This window comes from Gobius niger (genome assembly GCF_951799975.1).
Source record: "Gobius niger genome assembly, chromosome: 17".
Classification (NCBI taxonomy): domain Eukaryota; kingdom Metazoa; phylum Chordata; class Actinopteri; order Gobiiformes; family Gobiidae; genus Gobius; species Gobius niger.
In genome coordinates this window covers 4,964,578-4,982,714 of record NC_136868.1, presented here as the reverse complement: position 1 = coordinate 4,982,714, position 18,137 = coordinate 4,964,578, and the positions used below count along the sequence as shown (strand labels likewise).

The 18,137-nt window shown below is 42.2% G+C and overlaps 1 protein-coding gene across 1 annotated transcript in view; it reads left to right on the top strand.

Moving 5' to 3' along the window:
• The window catches only part of ect2 (epithelial cell transforming 2), a 66,414-nt gene that overhangs the window by 33,705 nt on the left and 14,572 nt on the right, over positions 1–18,137 (top strand). The window contains exons 15-23 of the mRNA XM_079574870.1: positions 11–79; positions 155–265; positions 1,304–1,400; positions 1,520–1,601; positions 1,960–2,038; positions 2,109–2,228; positions 6,031–6,169; positions 8,577–8,731; positions 17,146–17,253. Coding sequence (XP_079430996.1) covers positions 11–79; positions 155–265; positions 1,304–1,400; positions 1,520–1,601; positions 1,960–2,038; positions 2,109–2,228; positions 6,031–6,169; positions 8,577–8,731; positions 17,146–17,253 — 960 coding nt within the window. The remainder of the gene's footprint in view (positions 1–10; positions 80–154; positions 266–1,303; positions 1,401–1,519; positions 1,602–1,959; positions 2,039–2,108; positions 2,229–6,030; positions 6,170–8,576; positions 8,732–17,145; positions 17,254–18,137) is intronic.

Below are 18,137 nucleotides of genomic sequence, written 5' to 3'. Positions count from 1 at the left end.
TCTTGTCCAGGGTGATCTGGAGGACCTTCTCACCGACTGGTCAGAGGACAACAGTGTGGGAGACATCATTCTCAATTATGTGAGTTTCCAAATACATCTTGTGGTGTTTTTCAAAGTTTTAAGATGCATGTGATTCATCTTTTTTCCGTTTCAGTCTAAAGACCTGGTCAGGACGTACCCGCCTTTTGTCAACTTCTTTGAAATGAGCAAAGAGACCATTGTGCGGTGTGAGAAACAGAAGCCGCGGTTCCACGCTTTTCTCAAGGTAAAGTGGATTAGAAGCTGAGGAGAATCTTTTTGTTGAATGCCTGTGCAAATCCTCCACATGGGGATTAATCTGTAGATAAGTGTGTCAAAGTTTGCACTACAAGTATCACCTAAGGAAATGAAGGACTGAAACGAGGAGTAACCCATAGAGGAAAACAAAGACTGGCACTGCGAAAGGATCTTGAGTACTTCCAATGTTACATGTACCAATGTTACAAGACACCTTTACCTTTGTCCTTTTGTCTGCGAGTGCTGGTCTTGTGAATGATTCTGCAAATGTGCTTTCTTTTGCGTTCCCATCAACATTTGCCACTATACGTCAACATTTCCTTTTTCTCTGTTTAATATAACTATTAGAAAATCATTCATTTCATTGTCAAGGTGTTTTATTATTTCCACAAAATTTGCTTTTACAGTATACTTTCCACTACTAAAGAAATTATCAACTAGTCCTTTTAAGTAGCTGTTCTTGTGATAGATACAGATCTCTTGAATTGCCCATATTTGGTCATGTTTGAAAACAGTTAAGGGGGAAAACAATTTGGATTAAAATCTAAACTTTCTCTAATTATTCAAAAACTACCTTAACAAATGCTGAATTATGAATATAGTTTTCTACTAAATAAAGATACAGAGACATGGGGAGGGGCAAAGTGGTTCAACAGCCCATAAATACATGAATAACGGAGAATGCTAACACAGTGCTACATGTTAGCAGTGTGCTAATGCTAACGGTTAGCTAGTGCTTGCCATGACTGCCGTTTTTTCCCTTCTACTGAACAATCTGCTGTGAGAAAATATCCGTATGGGCCTGATTTAGACTTGACTTTATTTGTATTTGATAAATAAGTTTACATTCCACCAGAAAATGGCTGAAAAGAATGAAAAACGTTGTTTCCCAAAAGATTGTTTTCCCCCTTGGCGAGGCCACGCCCCCTTCTATGACGAGATCCGTTTAGTCTGTATCTATATAACAAAAGTTATCATATTACATTTGGTTAATCCTGATTTGAGTTTATGCTTTTGTTTTTGACAGATAAACCAGTCTAAACCGGAGTGTGGCCGACAGACCCTGGTGGAGCTTCTGATTCGACCAGTGCAGAGACTGCCCAGCGTGGCTCTCCTCCTCAATGGTGCGGCATTGCCTTTGTTCAAACGCTTCAGACAAATTAATCTCCAGTCATATAATTACGCCGGCGCTTGCATTTTGCCGGGGTTTTAATCTGCCTTCGTCTCATTCTGAACTCTGCAGACATAAAGAAGCACACGTCCGATGACAACCCGGACAAGATAACGCTAGAGAAGGCAATCGAGTCTCTGAAAGAAGTCATGACGTAAGCCGCTGTCACCTGCTCATTCTCTTCTGACCCCAAGACAGAAAAATTATGTTATCAAACTCTTAACGATTTATCGGTCTATTGAACAAGGTGTTCAAGTTGCAGCACTTTTTTGTAATTTCTTTGAGCAAAGCAATTCCGTCAAGGTTTGCTCACTGTTTAAAATGCCTTTCCTTTTCATTACATTGTCATATACTGTTGATCTCAAACGTTTGAGCTCTTGAACCTTCTATTTTGCTGTACTTTCAGAATATTTGTGGCAGTAAGGCAGATAAAAGTTTTCTTTGTTGGAAAAGAGTAGAAACTTATTGCCATTGTCAATATTCAGAAGCTGATCGACGTTTCTCCATTTTAGGCACATCAACGAGGACAAGAGAAAAACCGAGGGCCAGAAGCAAATCTTCGATGTGGTTTATGAAGTCGACGGCTGCCCTGTGAGTGTCGCACTGCCTGCCCAAGTTGCTTTTGATTATTGTATTTTGATGAATTCCCCTCGTCTTGTAGGCTAACCTGCTGTCGTCCCATCGCATTCTGGTTTACCGGGTCGAAACTATAGCTCTGGGAGATCAGCCGTGTGACCGCGGTGAAAACGTCACTCTTTTCCTCTTCAACGACTGTTTGGAGGTGAGGATGCGTGAAGTGGCATTTTGTTTCCTGCTATTTTAGCCATTCCAAAGAAGTATAGGCATTCATATGATATATTGTACCTCTACCACCATGGAGCTAGCCTGGCTAACACCAGACTAAAATCACAAGTGATATTTAGTCTGGGGACCACCAATTCATTTTCTCGTAGGAGAGGTGTGGTTTACGATCGTCCATAGTCGTTTATTGGGCGATACGAAAAAAAAAAAAAAAAGTCTCTTGCGTCTGCACGTAGCCATGGCCAATCGTATCATCGTATGAGATGACGTATGACGTACCCGCTGTAAACTTTTGAGCTAAATTATTTAGAACAAGGTCTAAAGCTTGATCAAAAAATACCATCGTGTCTGCTGCTGTCATGTTGGATCCGTAAATAAACTTTTTTTTAAATTATCCGTAAATAAACTACAAGCTTCCATATATCGAATAGTGCGTCATCGTCTTGCCGTCCCTCCTCGCTCTGTGATTGGTTCCCAAATCCACCGGAGATTTGGCCATGGTCCCCAGGCTGTTGTGCAGTTCGAAATAATTCGAGCGCACACAGCAGCATGGTGTTAGCCAGGTTACCATGGAGCACTATTTTTTTGTGATAAATATAAGTATTCTCTGGAGGTATTTTTATAACCCGACAGACAAAATGCTTAGATGTAGTTAACTCCGCCCCCTCTCTCCGCTCATACAACTTTTACAGTAGTAGAAATATAAATACACAGCAAAAAGTGAAGTTACTTCACGATGCAGTTGACTTGTCATTACAGTTAATCCACTTTGGTTCTGGCGAAGGTTCACCAAGCGTCCATCTAGAGACAGCCAAAATACTGTTTCTGTGACTGATAGTTGCCAAATCCCCGAAAGAAATTTCAACTTCTGGCAAGTGGCCTCTTCTTTAGGACGGTTGAATAAAGTCCTGTCCTCATAGCCAAACACGCTTTTCTCTGACATTATCGTTAGGTAAGAAAAAGAACAGGCGTGTCCCCAGAGTAGGTTAGAAAGAGCTCCTTCTTAACAGCTTTCGGTGCAAACATGACATCTGTTCAGACGCTCAGGAGGTGTGTTTGTTTTCCCTGTTTGTTTTATTTCTTTAAATTAAAATCAGGCCGTAAGCATCAGAATTAAGACATTACATTACAGATGTTGAGCACTACCGTTCCGCTCTGACGACACAACGGAGCAAGTCAGTCGTTTACCAGGAGAGGGCAGAGCAGCCGCTCAGAGAGCAGGATTCAGGAGGATTGCTGAGAATGTGAATGAAGCCAAAAAACACTCTGGGGGTGTTTTTGATAAGGAAATAGCAAAACGACATGGCTAAAAGCTCCAAAAAGTAAATTTTGCATGATATCGGATCTCTTCGTCCTATATCTTGCAAAATGCTGTCACATTTCATGGTAAAATAATTTCCCTTTACTTCATTAAACAGTTGTTTTTGAGGACTGGCTGCTGTGCACAGACAGCGGCTTCATGTGTGTTGGACATCGGTGCTGACACAGGCTGCGAGTGCAGTGTGGAGAGCCGTACAGTGCGAGAGCAGAGCAGGCGTCGGGGAAACGAGGCGCGTGGGTGGCCGCGCTGATTCAGACGTGTCAAACCGCCCACTAATGAGAGCCACAGCCACACATGCATGCCTAATATCCGCCTATGTATTCTAGCGTATATCGAGTGCATGTTAATGTGAAAATGTTAATGGAATGTGGCCTTGTCCATTATTGATTGGGTCTTAGAACAACATTGAATATAATCAGTCAGCAACCTTTGACTTGCCTTGTAGTGCTTAGCGCTGCGAATATGGAAGAACAGCAGTGTCCAATAGCTTAATCAGGAGGGCTGCTGTTAACATAACAATGGCACGCAATCATACAATTTCCTTCTATCTGAATCCATTTTTATATAGTAGGTGTATGTGCTTATTATAAAAGGCACACTAGGTTGCACAGGGAAAACTGTTGTACTGATTGCAGCATTGTAAAATGACTGCAAAGTACTTAAATTATAATGCATTTTTTTTTACATTGACGCTTAAATTAGATGTCCAGGATATATGATGGCAAATTCAAACAGGTATTGAAAAAACGAAAGCTATGGAAATGAACATTGCCTTTTTCTTCAATGTCATTAATGTTAGCTTAACTAAAGTGAGATACATTAGGAAAATAGTTTATGTTCTATATTATAGCCTTTCTGTGCCAATATATCGGGGCTGATATTTGGGTATTTCACAATATCGGCCGATCAAATCTAATGCCGCTAAAAGGCTGATCTATCCGGAACCATAAGAGATTGAGACTGGCCTTGTTTTTGTTTGTTTTGGGATCTGCTGCCCCTCCTGGAACCGCCACCTTATCGTGGTGGAGGGGTTTGAGCGCCCGAATGATCCTGGGACCTCTGTTGTCGGGGGCTTCGTGCCCCTGGTAGGGTCTCCCATGGCAAACAGGTCCAAGGTGACGGGTCAGACAAATAGCGGTTCAGAAGCCCCTTATGAGAGACCAACAGGCCCAGTTAGAACCATGAGGCCGTCCTTCTGTGGACCCACCACCTGCAGGAGGAGCCATAGGGGCTGGTGCGATGTGATTTGGGCAACTCCAACAGCTGCCCCCACGACCCGGAAACGGAAAAGTGGAAGAAGATGGATGGATGGATGGATGGAATCTGCTGATTTTTGGCTTTGAAACAAACTCCCTCTTAAGTGTTGATAGTTTTAAAAAAAATATGTTTTTATATTACATTTTTTGTATTACATATTACCGTTTAAAAAATGTAGCTCAATTACACTACTTTGAGTTACTTTTGGCAAAATATAAACTGAAAATAGTAATAATCCCACTGACCAAAAGTGCAGTCAGAGATTTCCTTTTCCTTCATTATCCCCATTCTCTCGTGTTTTGTTTTGACCACATTAACTATGCGCAACTGCAGATCTTAGTTCAGTTCAGTTTAGCTTTATTATCCCCCATGGGGCTATTTAGTTTGCAGCCAGCAGACACTTATAAGTGTCCAACTTGATTTGGTGCTGCATTTTATTTGGGGGCATTTTTTAGTTGATACATTAAATGCCCTTGTAAGTCGAGTTACTTGAATTGAATATTAAGTGTTCATTCCTGTGTTGTTGGCACGGGTTTTGAGGATCAAAACGATGCATCTCCTGCTTAGAAGCATTTAGAAAACCATCTAGTACTCGGTAAATCCATTGTATGCCATGAGTTGTTAGAATGTTGTACAGCGGGGCAGAGAGGGGAAAGCAGGAAGTAGTTCTCACTCGGCATAAACCATCATGAATGCCCCACCGCAACTGCCCTTGGTCATTTCATAGCGGACTAGAGCGGTTTCTCCCAGAGGCCCTTGAAATGCTAACCAGCGAACTAATCGAACTGGTCTCAAGTGGCCTGCCCCGTTCGCTCTCAAAGAAAAACGAGTTATGGCTTTGAATAACTATTGAACCCTGACAATTGGCCGTTCAAAGCAATGCAGGCTGTTACATATTTATAACTTTTATTCTGTAGATATAAAAATGTAAACCGATTTGCAAACGCGCCTGTGATAAAAGTAGTGCAGAATATTTAAGTATCAGTAGCCTCGTTTTACCCAAAGTTCTCCAAACAGAATCCCTGTGTCTGCTCTTTGTCTCCGTTCCTCTAATTGGCCGTCATTAATGAGCTGCTTCATTGACGAATTGCCAGGTTAACTGACGACACCTCCCTGTCCCACAGCTAACCGCACTCAATTCCCAACCTGTCTGTCTGGCCCTGAAGTCTCTCGCAGTTGCCTCACTCCGTGTCTATATTTATAGATCGCCAGGAAGCGCCACAAAGGGATCAATACGTTCAAGAGTCCGCTGGGACAGACACGACCCCCGCCTCCACTCAAGCACATCACCCTGATGCCTCTGTCGCAGATACGAAGAGTGCTGGATCTTCAGGACACCGAGGGTAAGGCACATCTTATCTTACAATGGTCCACATGTGACACCACAACGGTACAATAAACACTTAAAGGAGCAATTCTTTTGTTAATGAAACTGAGCCTTGTAAGAGTTGTGTGAGATAGAAATATCTGTAGCAATGGTCTGGTTTCTGAATGTTTGAAGAACTGGTCTTAAGTGTGTTCAGTGGAGCTAGAAAAGCTCTACACAAATGTCCAGAGGGAGGTCAAGTGTGTCGCTCATAGACATCGCGGTCCTGCTTGAGGATGAACAGCTTTAACACCAGTGGCTGCTGGTTGAAGTGAGGAAAAAAGCCTTTAAACTGAAAACTCAGCGTTTGAGCAATGGTGGTTGTACTTCAGCTGATTTTTCTTCGTTATACGAGTATTCATGACTAGGGCTGGGTATCACGTTTGAGTCCCAGTGCCTTAACGGTACTTTTTTCGATCCCTATTTTTTTTTTCAATTCGGTTAAGATTATGTGTATAAAAAGTAGGGATGCAAGGATACCACTTTATCTAAAACTGATACAAGTACTTTAATTTAAGTACTTGCCGATACGATATCATTCAATATAATTTTTATTGCACTGTCCATCATAGTCAGAACACCCCATGTCCAAAAGCTCCTCAATGCGTGCGCTTTTATTCATTTATGTATTATGGATTTTCTCGTGCGTTTATAGCAGCTTAGCCAGTAGCTGGAGCATTTTGATTGTTTTTCTGCAGCTAATTTTCGCTCAATATGGACATGTTGTATCTCTTTATTTTGGATTTTTCAGATGAATAAGCCTCTGGGCATAAAACGTTATAAGAATCAGCAAAACTGCTAGCCGCGAGTTAGCGGCTATTTAGCAACATTAGCCTGTATGTTGTAAACACTGCAGACTCCACGCTGCAGCACTAACATTTAGCTCTGGTTAAATCCAGCACAGACTCTGATTTAGGGAGTGTCGTCTGTAATAAAGTCAGCTCTATGTGGAATATTGTATTTCCACTAAAGAATTCTAGTTTGTTGCCATTTTCTCTCTTCAGCTGAGAGCTGCCGGCACGTCAAGTGGTATCGGCAAACACGTATCGGTGTCAGATATATGTAGCTGATACCAATATTGTACTTTTTCCCGGTATAGCCGGTGCATCCCTAGAAATTGCAACGTCAATTTTTCTACTCGCATGATCAATCCAATTAGTTGTTGCAGCCCTAATAACCATTATCAAACATATTAAATAGGTTTGTGCATATTCTTGAAGTTGCCACGAAATATCACGATAACACTATATTTGACGATATAATTGACAACGGACAAATTGCTTAAAAATTCCAGCCTTACGCCTATTGGGAAGATTAATGCAAAGATATTTCATTCTTTTCTTTTCTTTTTGCGGAATTTTAATGTCCTCGCAAATATGATCTACTCAAGCAGTTGACATCATTTCATTTTACTTTTCAAGCACCTGCCCCTGTATCCTAGACAGTCGGTGTTAATGCTCCTCTGACGGAGTTGAGCGTAACATGAAGTATATCGTGTCCACAACGATATAAAAAATTACAACAATATCAAAAAATTATGATGTGAGACATGATATGGCCCAACCCTAGCTAATAGTATGATCAGATGATGGAAATGAGCCCATAGTTACAATCTGAACGCATGAGTCCCAAATAAACAGTTTGCGATATTTGAACTTTGATCCATCGTCCATCGTCCTGCGTATTTGCTTTTGTTATGCACATATCAGTAAATAAGAAACAGCCATAGAAGGTTTTGAAATAATATTGTTTTGAAAAATAGCTTGAAAATGACCATGGCCACAGTAAAAAAGATCGCAGCATTCACCAGAGTTTAAAAGTGTATGTATCTCTGCTGCTGGTGGTATTTTTGATGACCACACAGAGGAATAAAACAAAGCTTTCTTTATGTTTTTCCTTTGTGCGATTGGAGAGGGGACAATGCAGAGATAAATGCTGCATCTGCTGCTGAGGGAGCGGCCGTGATAAATGTTCCTAAACACGCCACCGAAGTGTATTTGTCTCCAATGTTTTTTCTTTTCTTTTTTTTTTCTCCTCTGCTTCTGTCCGCCTCCGTCTCCATCTGTTTCCTTTCTTTTGTGCCTTTTATCCAACGTCCTCCCTGTAATGCGTCCATGCTTTTATCATTTCTGAGCCGTATGTTCCCAGCCTGGTTTTGCACTAGTGCTGATTACCCTTCAATGTCTTAAATTTATTTATTTTTGGATGCCGGTGCTTTACTGATACCTGCTTTATGTTTGCGGCACTTTGTTGATCATTAAGTTTGTCATTCATCGTCTTCAACAAGAATCTTCATGTGTAGCATCTGCACAAGTCGCTCTCTTTCCTTTTTTAAAAGACATATTTCTATACCCACCCCCCTCTCTGTGTGCCTCTCCCTGCAGAGTGTGCGAATGCTTTTGCCCTGGTGGTTCGTCCCCCGACCGAACAGGAGAACCTGTTGTTCAGTTTCCAGCTGACCGGCGAGGAAACGGTTAAGAGTGCCTGGCTCAGGATGCTCTGCCGCCACATCGCCAACACCATCTGCAAGACGGACGCGGTGAGAACACACACACTTTTGGGAAGAGAGTGGAGTTTATGTGATGAGTTTGACGAAAGAAAAGTATGGGGGGGAGAGGGGGGCTTTTTAGATTGAAACTATATACGTAAAAAAAAAAATCCAATTCCATTACAAATACCAAGCTGTAATGGTTGAAATGTAGAGAGTGTAATGTCTCCTACCAAAAAGTCTTTCTTGTGGTCTTGTAAAGATGTAAAGAAAAAAAATAATGTCCCTGTAGTTTATGGGGAGGAAAGGAATTTGTGTAGCACTTTCTTTTGACCCTTTGTTTTTGACCCTGTTGTGTTCATCGCTTCATTTTTTTAATGCCTTTTTGTCCCTTCTTGGTCGTGTTTTCGTTGCTTTTTTTGTCACTATTTTGTTGCGTTTTTGTTTGCAGCCTGCACGTGGTGACGTCACAGCTCTACTTCCGGGTCCCAAGATGTGCGAGAAACTACGAAAAAACTCTTTAATACTACAATCAATATTTCTGAAACTCAACGGAGACTTACTGAACAGACTTATTTATCAGGCCCATTAGCCAAAAATGCTGTACCTACTAATAGAAAAGTATTATTTACCAAAATCGATACATCCCGGTTAGCAGAGATAAATGCTAACGGCGCAGCAGCTACGCTAACCCCGGAAGTACCAACTTTAGTAAATATTACTTTTTTAGCAGTAGGTGCGGCATTTTTGGCCATGAGTCCGAGAATTAAGTAGGTTCAGTAACTCTCCGTTGAGTTTCAGAAATATTGATGGTTGTTTTTAAGAGTTTTTTGTTTTCTTGCATATTTGCTGGTCTGCCAGGACCTGGAAGTGGAAGTTGTGACGTCACACTCATTTGAAAGCTAAGACTTCGTAGTTTCTGATAATATGCGTCAGATCTGTGTGAGTAAAACACAACTTACAGGTGGAGGATGGCGAGTAACTGGTTAAGGCATCCAAAGCATTTCATGAGAGACTCTTTTCCCTAAGCTATGTGCTCACCCAGACCAGCTGGTGCCATCACCCAGATACTAACCAGGATTGACCCTGCCTGGTTTCCGAGATCTGATCATTTCAGAAAGGATGTAGCTATAACATATTCTACAAACTACAAAAAAAACAGCCTCCCCTGTGGACTACTTTTGTCTTTTGCTAATCCTGCTGTCAACCTCACCCAACATGTTCTGCAAGTCTTGACACTTAACTTGTGTTTAGCAGTTCATATTCCACTCTTCTCGCTAATTCTCCAAGTGTTTAAACGTGTGAATAATGCACTGTGAACAGAATCTTAATTTAAAAGAAAATTATAATTGTAGTGCTTTGTTGGATTAATTACGCAACAGAGCTGGATAATTTAATGATTTCTGTCTAACATTGTGTCTCTTATGAGTTTTTCTGCTTAAAAATGTTGTAAATGTTAGCTGTGGTAAGAAATGCATGACAGATTGCCGATTCCCTCCAGAATCTCATTCTGAGCTTGTGAATATTTAGGCAAAAATATTTCTTTTGCTGTGCATATGGTGTCTGACAACCATGAAAGGCTTTAGAGCTATATCTTACAGCCCGAGTTGGCAGCACTGGTGGAAATGTGTTTAAACTAGAATAGCTTTTCAATATATTACAGTTTGGGATTACAGAATATATGGAGGAGTCGATTCCTCACGTTCTGTGTTAAAGGAACAGCCCACTGTTTTTACATACTGAGATATGTTCTTAAAAACATACTTTTCTGGTCTTTGGTCTTTTTGCATGACTGGGCACACACACAAAGGAGTTGTTAGCATTTTGCCTCTGCCAGCATATTCCTATAGCTCCAAACGGGGATGAAGTTGGAAGCTATCACACTCTTTCTCGGGCACTGTTCCTTTTTAACAATGATTTCGTTTAGTTAGTTAGTTAACTAAACAAAAGTTAGTTCAGGGACTATTGTTGAAGATGTACCCCACCTAAAGCCCAAAGCTCAACTGGTATGGACTTCAATCAGATGAGCTGAAAAAGTTAAATTAATTAATTCATTATTTAAATCATACAAAATTGAAAATGCATGAAATAAAATGTAGCAAAATCATTGTTATACTGTTTCCTCATCAAGTTGTTTTTTGTAAACACACGTAATCACCGGCAAAACCCAAATATGACCCCATGGTTACTTCTTTTGTAACCTGAATATTTGGTCATGTAAATCTGTATTGTTATATCCCCATCAAAAGGAACATTCATTTGTGTTTTGCGCATGTTTCACCCACAAGGAATCTTGGTCTTTTGAGTACAGTAAGTACTTGCATGCACATCTATGTCTGGTGCCCAGCCTCCCGGACAGAGCAGACCTAAATCCAGATGCAGCACGCTTCTGGAGCGAGGAGGAAACTGATTACTTAATGTGGTGAAAGACATGAATAAAATGTCTTTTGTTGATGGTAGAAAGCACAGAGAAAGCGTCATGATGTTTCATAGGCCATGACGCCTTCGCTCTGCCCGATCCCGTCAGATCTCTGACGGGATCGGGAAGCTGAGCAGGGAAGGGCCTGGCAGGTACTTGGATGGGAGACGTTTGGTAACACCCGGGGGAATGTAGTGGGTGAGTGGTTGGTGGTGGTTGGAGGGGCCGATGGTGCGGACTGGTAGCCTCGGTTCTGTCAGTCTACCCCAGGGCAGCTGTGGCTACAGTAAAGTGTTATATGCATAATTATGTTCTCCATGCGTCGTGGTTTGGATCGGGATATGCCTATTGATGACAATTAACCATGTACAGGAGAACCTCTGTCTGCTCAGGCAACAGGTTGTCCCTAATGTTTCAGAAACTGGAATATTGACTTCAACCCGAAAATACACGACATGTAAACGCACATCCAACAGTGAAACAAACTGAACAAATATTCCACAGTAGATGGACAGTTGCCCAGATGTCCGTAAACCCTTCTTCACAGCCAAGAGGAGACCTACTTTCAAACTTTTAAAGGGGGGGTATTATGCAAAATCGACTTTTTCATGTTATTATGTCACTCCCTCATTAAAAACATGCCTGAAGTGTTGCCTTGGCACATTCACGTATTTTTGAGTAATCTGTAAAAACTCTGATGGCGGCCATTTTAGGGATAGGTTTGCCTGAGTCCTCTTAGGAACGCCCCCACCTCCTGGAGACGCCTCCGAGCTTTCGTCACCAGCCGAGTAACCAACCACTGCTCCTCAGCAGAACCCCCTCCCCACTGATGCCACAGACAGCGTGTGGAGGGGGCGTGTCTGAAAGGGTCAGAGGTTCTTAAAGAGACAGAGGCCTATTTCAAGACATTCACTACAGCCATTTTGAGAGAGCAATTTTACACAAGGCAGTTATTCTAATTTACTGCATTTACAGACCAACAGAAGGTTTCGTCATCATTGTAGTGTGATATAGACTGGTGCTATGTGACTGAAAAAAGCATAATACCCCCTCTTTAATACTTACTTAGTATTGATGTAATTGAGCAAAATTCCGTTTTCTTCAGTTGGTTGTTTTTCTACTGCAAAGGTGCTTCCCTCTGTATTTCCTGAATCATATAGTGTCATAGTGTTCATCAATAAAATCCTAAAGAGTCCTCCACATATTTAAATCACATAAAAAGACAACGGACAGTTCTGTACTCAAGCTGTTTATTACTGCACCAAACTATCATTACTCAAATGCCCAAGAGCAGTTCGATAAGCCACTGTTATGCACCTTATACTTTTACACATAAGACCCCTTTTACAAACAGTCAAGTACTCCGTCCTAGCACTAACTATAATCGTTCAGGGCGGGCTGTGTCCAACTTATCTTTATGCTTATGAACAATATGAACAGCCATCACATTTTGTATTTCTCGCTGCGACTTGTGCTGGTGCCATGTGTGAGTCACTCCGTCTGTGGTGTTGTTGTGACATTACATAGAAGGTGCAGACAGAGGCGAGAATATGACTAGGGCTGCACTGGCGCTCCCCTGTCACCTCTCAGATGTCGCCTCCTGATCTCAGCACAGCCACAGACAAACCAAGTCTACGCTCTCAGAGTTATATCCATGCTCGACCGAGAGAAACGTTTAAATGGCTTTGGCTGATGGGAAAGATTGAGTTCACACAATGCACATTTTAAATAAAGGAGACACATCTTGCAAAATCGACCACAAAACATGAACTTGAACACCCAGAATGGTATTTCATGGCATTCACGCAGTTGAATTCACCCCAAGTATTAAGATTCCTCGAGTACTGCTGAGTTAAACTTATATAATTGTGTTAAACTTTTGGGGGGAATTGCTAACAACTCATAAATGTTTGAAATGTCTGAATTAGATGCCGTCCATTAGCATTTAGTATAGATTTCTTTGGCTCACTCTCTCCATTGGGACTTTACATTGAAATGCCTGTACTATCGGAAAGCATTACTCCTGCCCACACACAGGCGTCTAATTATGGTTGCGCTGTTTGTGAAATTTGCTCGGTTTTGCTCCAGCTCAGATTCATTTCAAAGAGCTGCGCTGAGAGTGTCACGTACCAAAGGCCATTACTGCATAAAACTATTTTCATATCATGGCGTCTTATGTAAGGGCGGCATTCAAATGTCCTCCCCGTAGTCGTAACTTTTCAAATGTAGCCGAAGTTTAAAACATTTTAATGAATTCATGCTCTCAACGTGGCTTTACTATTTATGAAGCTATTGCTATAATTTGAAGCAGCTTTTGAATATTTTGCCAGTTTGCAGCCTTTTTTTAGTGAAATGCTACTGAGGTTGTAGATCTCAGCCGTTTTGTTAAGGTGACCAGAGCAGTAGTGCGAAACCAATATGTGCACTGGCTAATCAGTGCGAGGAAGAGAGTTTGACCACGAACATAATCAGAACTCGTTGAATGTGCGTAGACTGAATGTGCAGAGACATTTCAAGGAGACCTCAATGTCACATCAATAATACACTCTAATACAGGGGTTCCCAAACTGTGGTACGAAGAAGCACTCCTGCAGGACTGTCTACCCCAGGGGTGCCCAAAGTGGGGTTTTCAAAGTGTCTTGGTGTGCGTTGGCTTTAATAATGGCTTATCCAAAGCCATTAGTACACAGACTAAGGGAGAAAACAGTGGGTTTGAGTGTAGTTCAGCTGTAAATTCGGTTGGTCAGTGCGGGGCAAAAGCAATTCTGTTGGCCCGCCAGAGAGTGACCTACGTTTTGTGCTGCGTGTGGTTAATACTTACTAACTCCCATTGATTTTCAATGGTAAATATGGATGCAGTACACTTTTTGACCACCAGCGTCAAATTGGGGGCGCTGTTTCACTTCTTTCACAAAGTTAAGGAAACACTGTTGTGGTGTCTTTCTCTTGTATTAATCAATCACAGAGCGTTTCACAGTTTTCCAAGTTTTATTGCAAAGGTTGTTGACATCAATAACAGCATATGTTAAAACTGACTTATAAAAGAATTGATGCTGAACTGACACTTTCAAAATAATCTAATGTGGAATTTTCTTAGAGTTAATGAATGAGGTAAAGTTACTGTAGGTGTTGTAGATACAGGTGTTTTGTTTTTTTTGCACTAAATTGCTACAATGGTTGATTTTGTTTTACTAAAATTAGGCTTTTGCCATAGTTACCATTTGTTTTAATATAGCATGTTATTTGCACAGATAGAATCAAATGCAAATGTAGGCCATCAAAAACATTAAAAGTAAATAAAATAAAGTAACTTTGTAATGTGCAGTTATGTGTTTTTCGTGCTTGACATCGCTGTGTTTGGCCCGCGACTCACAGGCACTTTTTCATTTTGGCCCTCGGAGACAAAAAGTTTGGGCACCCCTGGTCTACCCCAAGTTTTTAAAAGGTCAGCGCCGAGCACATACCAGAACCGCAACGGCACTTCAAGGTTTTTGTAAAATAAAATAAAACACGGAGGTCGGTGCTTTTCTGTTGCTCCTCTTGTAACTCCAAACAACCCTGTCTGTCACAGGCCATAGACTCGTCTGTGTCACTGCAGAAAAAAGCCTGTTTTCCTCCGCAGCGTGCATCACCTCTCATAATAATGTGATGAAACTGTGTTTTCAAAGTGTCTTGGTGTGCGTTGACTTTAGTAATGGCTTATTCAAAGCCATTAGTACACAGACCAAGGGAGAAAACAGTGGGTTTGAGTGTAGTTCAGCTGTAAATTCGGTTGGTCAGTGCGGGGCAAAAGCAGCCAGTGAAGGTACACGCAGCACAGGATCATGTCTGCATCATTTCTGTGTCCACTGGTGGTGATGCGTGTCCATGTGTGTCTTACACGCTGTTGTCTTCTCTCTCCGGCACGTGACCCGGCTGTGTGAATCCTGACTGTTCCCACGAGATTGGTCCTGCAAGTCTTGTGGGAATTCCCAACCAGTGCAGGTCTCTAGTACACGGCTACAAAAAGTTTTGGAACCACTGCTCTTATATATTTTTATCTTAAATTGAAAGTGATGAGGACCTTGAACTGGATGCATTGAAGGACGGGGAGCCATTGGAGGTTCTGAAGAACAGGGGTAATGTGTTCACAGACGCGAGTATGGGTGAGAAGGTGGGCAGCGGAGTTCTGGATGTATTGAAGTTTATTGAGGGTTTTGGATGGTGATGCCATAGAGGATCCAGTTGCAGTAGTCAATTCTGGATGTGATGAAAGCATGAATCAGCGAACAAGAGAGATGGACAGACTGATATGTTTCTGAGATGGAAGAATGCAGTCCGGGTTATTTGCTTGACGTGTGCTTCGAAAGAAAGAGTGGGGTCGAGGAGAACACCAAGGCTGCGGATGAGTGTAGATGGAGTAACGGTGGTGCTGTCAAAATTGAGGGAGACGTTTTGAGCGGATATGGTGATGTTTTTGGACTGGTGGTGATAATGTCTGTTTTGTCATCTTTTTAGTTTGAGAAAATTGTGTTTCATCCAAGTTTGGATGTCAAAACCTGGATGAATTCTGGATGAAGCAGTGGGTGAGGGTGGAGTGGATATTGGCGTTTATGGTTGTAGTGGAGATATAGACCTGTATGTCGTCAGTGTAGCAGTAGCATTATGGAGAATGAGCTTCCATCTATCATCATACCATCATGGTCCCTATTTTTCCACCAAATCCCCATCTATCCACTCCTCAGACTGGCTGCATTTTCAATTCCACATTTCCCCGGACGTGCAGTAGGGGGAGCTGTTGGCCTCTCGTCTCCTGGCGCCGCAGCTGCATCGCTAATGCTGTTTTTCAGTGGCTCAGGGCTGCAGCGTGAATACCAAGCAGACGGAGACAGGAGCGCTTGTTAAAGGGAGAGGAAGGGGGGGAGAGGTACAGAGGGAAAGACAGTCGTGAAGGAGACGATAGAAAAGGGAGAGAGAGAGAGAGACTGAGTGAGTGGGGAAGGGAGGAAGAGAACGGGGGAGGGAATGAAGCCTGGGAAATAAAGAGTTCTCCTCGGCTCTCCTGCAGATCCCTGACAGATACACTCCGCTGTTATGTGCTCTCATTACAACAGGTTACATAGCATTCATGTCAGCCTTATGATGCAAGTGCGCTGCCCACACACTGTAGCGCTGCGGATTTGGACAAGGCCTTTCGGATTTGGAAGGCTCTATTGCAGCAGCTACTTCAAGAGTGTATTGGTAGACATTAAGGCGTGCGTTAGTGTTTTGTTTATTGGAGTACCTGCTTGGCTCGCCTATAGTGATCTACTGCTTTCTTTACTTTGGGTTTTGTTAATACAGCATCATTTTTAAACTTTTTTTTTTAGGTTCTAGCAATGTTTTCCCCTCATCAACATGCCTGGAGTTGTGTATCCCACATATTTAGTCCATCTTCCGCTCTCAAAAACTCTTGTCTACTTCGGTAAATGTTAGAATTGATTGCTTTAGGATGTGTATTTGGACTGCGTCTTTTTTTGTTTAACTCTACAAAGACTGTTTTTCCACTGTAGCATTTTGCCGTCCCTTATCTTTCAAATTGCAGGCTGTATGAAAAAGTAAGGCAACTATTCCTTAATCATGTTTTGCGAACGCTTTAGGGGACTTCAATCGTCCCTGCGCACATCCACATGTACGGAAGCACAATTTGCCAACAAGAATTGGCTGTTGTGATAAAAAATGCATGATTCAGAGTTTGCCTTGCTGATTTTTAGTGCTAGAACCAAGTCACACTAAATGTGTCTGGGTGGGTATAGGCCTGCCTAACCTAATTGCACAATATCATAAAACCTCGAGGTAGGAAGCCCTGGTTAAAAACTGAAAAGCTCAAGGACACTGAACCACTGTCACCCACTGCTCTTGACTGGTTCCCCCAAGCAGCATTGAAGTGAGAGTTGAATGCAAAGGACCACTCCAGTGTTATTTTAGAAGTTGGACGTATCAGATTGGCCATGTGTTGCATATTACTGATGCACATCTCGCCCGGATGTTTAGGATTTAATCAGTCTCCCTGATTTGTGCTAACCAGGAGGACCTGATTCAGTGCACAGACCCCGACTCCCTCCAGGTCAGCACCAAGGACATGGACAGCACTCTGAGCAAGTACTCCAGAGCCATCAAGAAGACGTCCAAGAAGGTAACAGCAGGACACTCGTACACAAAATGTTCACCAGCCTGGGAGGGGCCGCATTTTGTACTGCTATAAGTTTGTGTTCGCAAAAGGCTTTGAATAAAATGTTGCATGCAGAGTAGAAAAGAGATCTGTTTTACGCTTTAAAGCCTTTTGGGGTTTTTCAGATGGCACTTTTTTTCTGCCTGATTTGATACTTGGGCTCCGTGTAATTGCCGATCAAATACCATGGGTTGTGAATAAAACCAACCGCGAGGCCTGCACAAAAAAAAAATGTTGACAATGTTCTTCAAAATTCCTCATGCATCTTAAATGAAAAATTTTCTTCTTTTTTTCTTCTTCTCCTACGAAGCTTGTTCCTTAAAAGGGCAAAGAGGCCTGGACCGGCTACGAGCCTTCACAGAGCTTGTCATAGACTTAAAGGGACTTTAAAAATGAAAAAAATCAGCATTTTCCTCCCCCTACATGTTCCAGCAATGTCCTAAGCCCAGACCTTTTCACCACAACTGCCTCTATAATCCAGCACTGTCACTCAAAAAGGTGTTAATTCGGGTCCGAAGTGCCGTCATGCACGAACTTAAACGAGGCCCAAAGCTACATTAGAATCCAGTGTCTTTTGGAGTCGCCCCTGGCCACCAGGGATGGTATTGCAGCTATGTCGGCTCACCGCCATGAGGACCAAAGAGAAGCACTTTGCTCGCCCATTGGTCTGAATGCAGCCGATGGGGTCATGTGATCAGTGGACATTTATTTAAATTAATCTCAATAAGACTTAAACTCTCCACTATTCTTAAGGTTAGGGTTAGGTTTAGTGCTGGATTATATTAGGCTGGCGTTGTCCTGCAGAGCTGGCATCAAGTGGAGCTCCACTAATCACATGCCCTTCCACC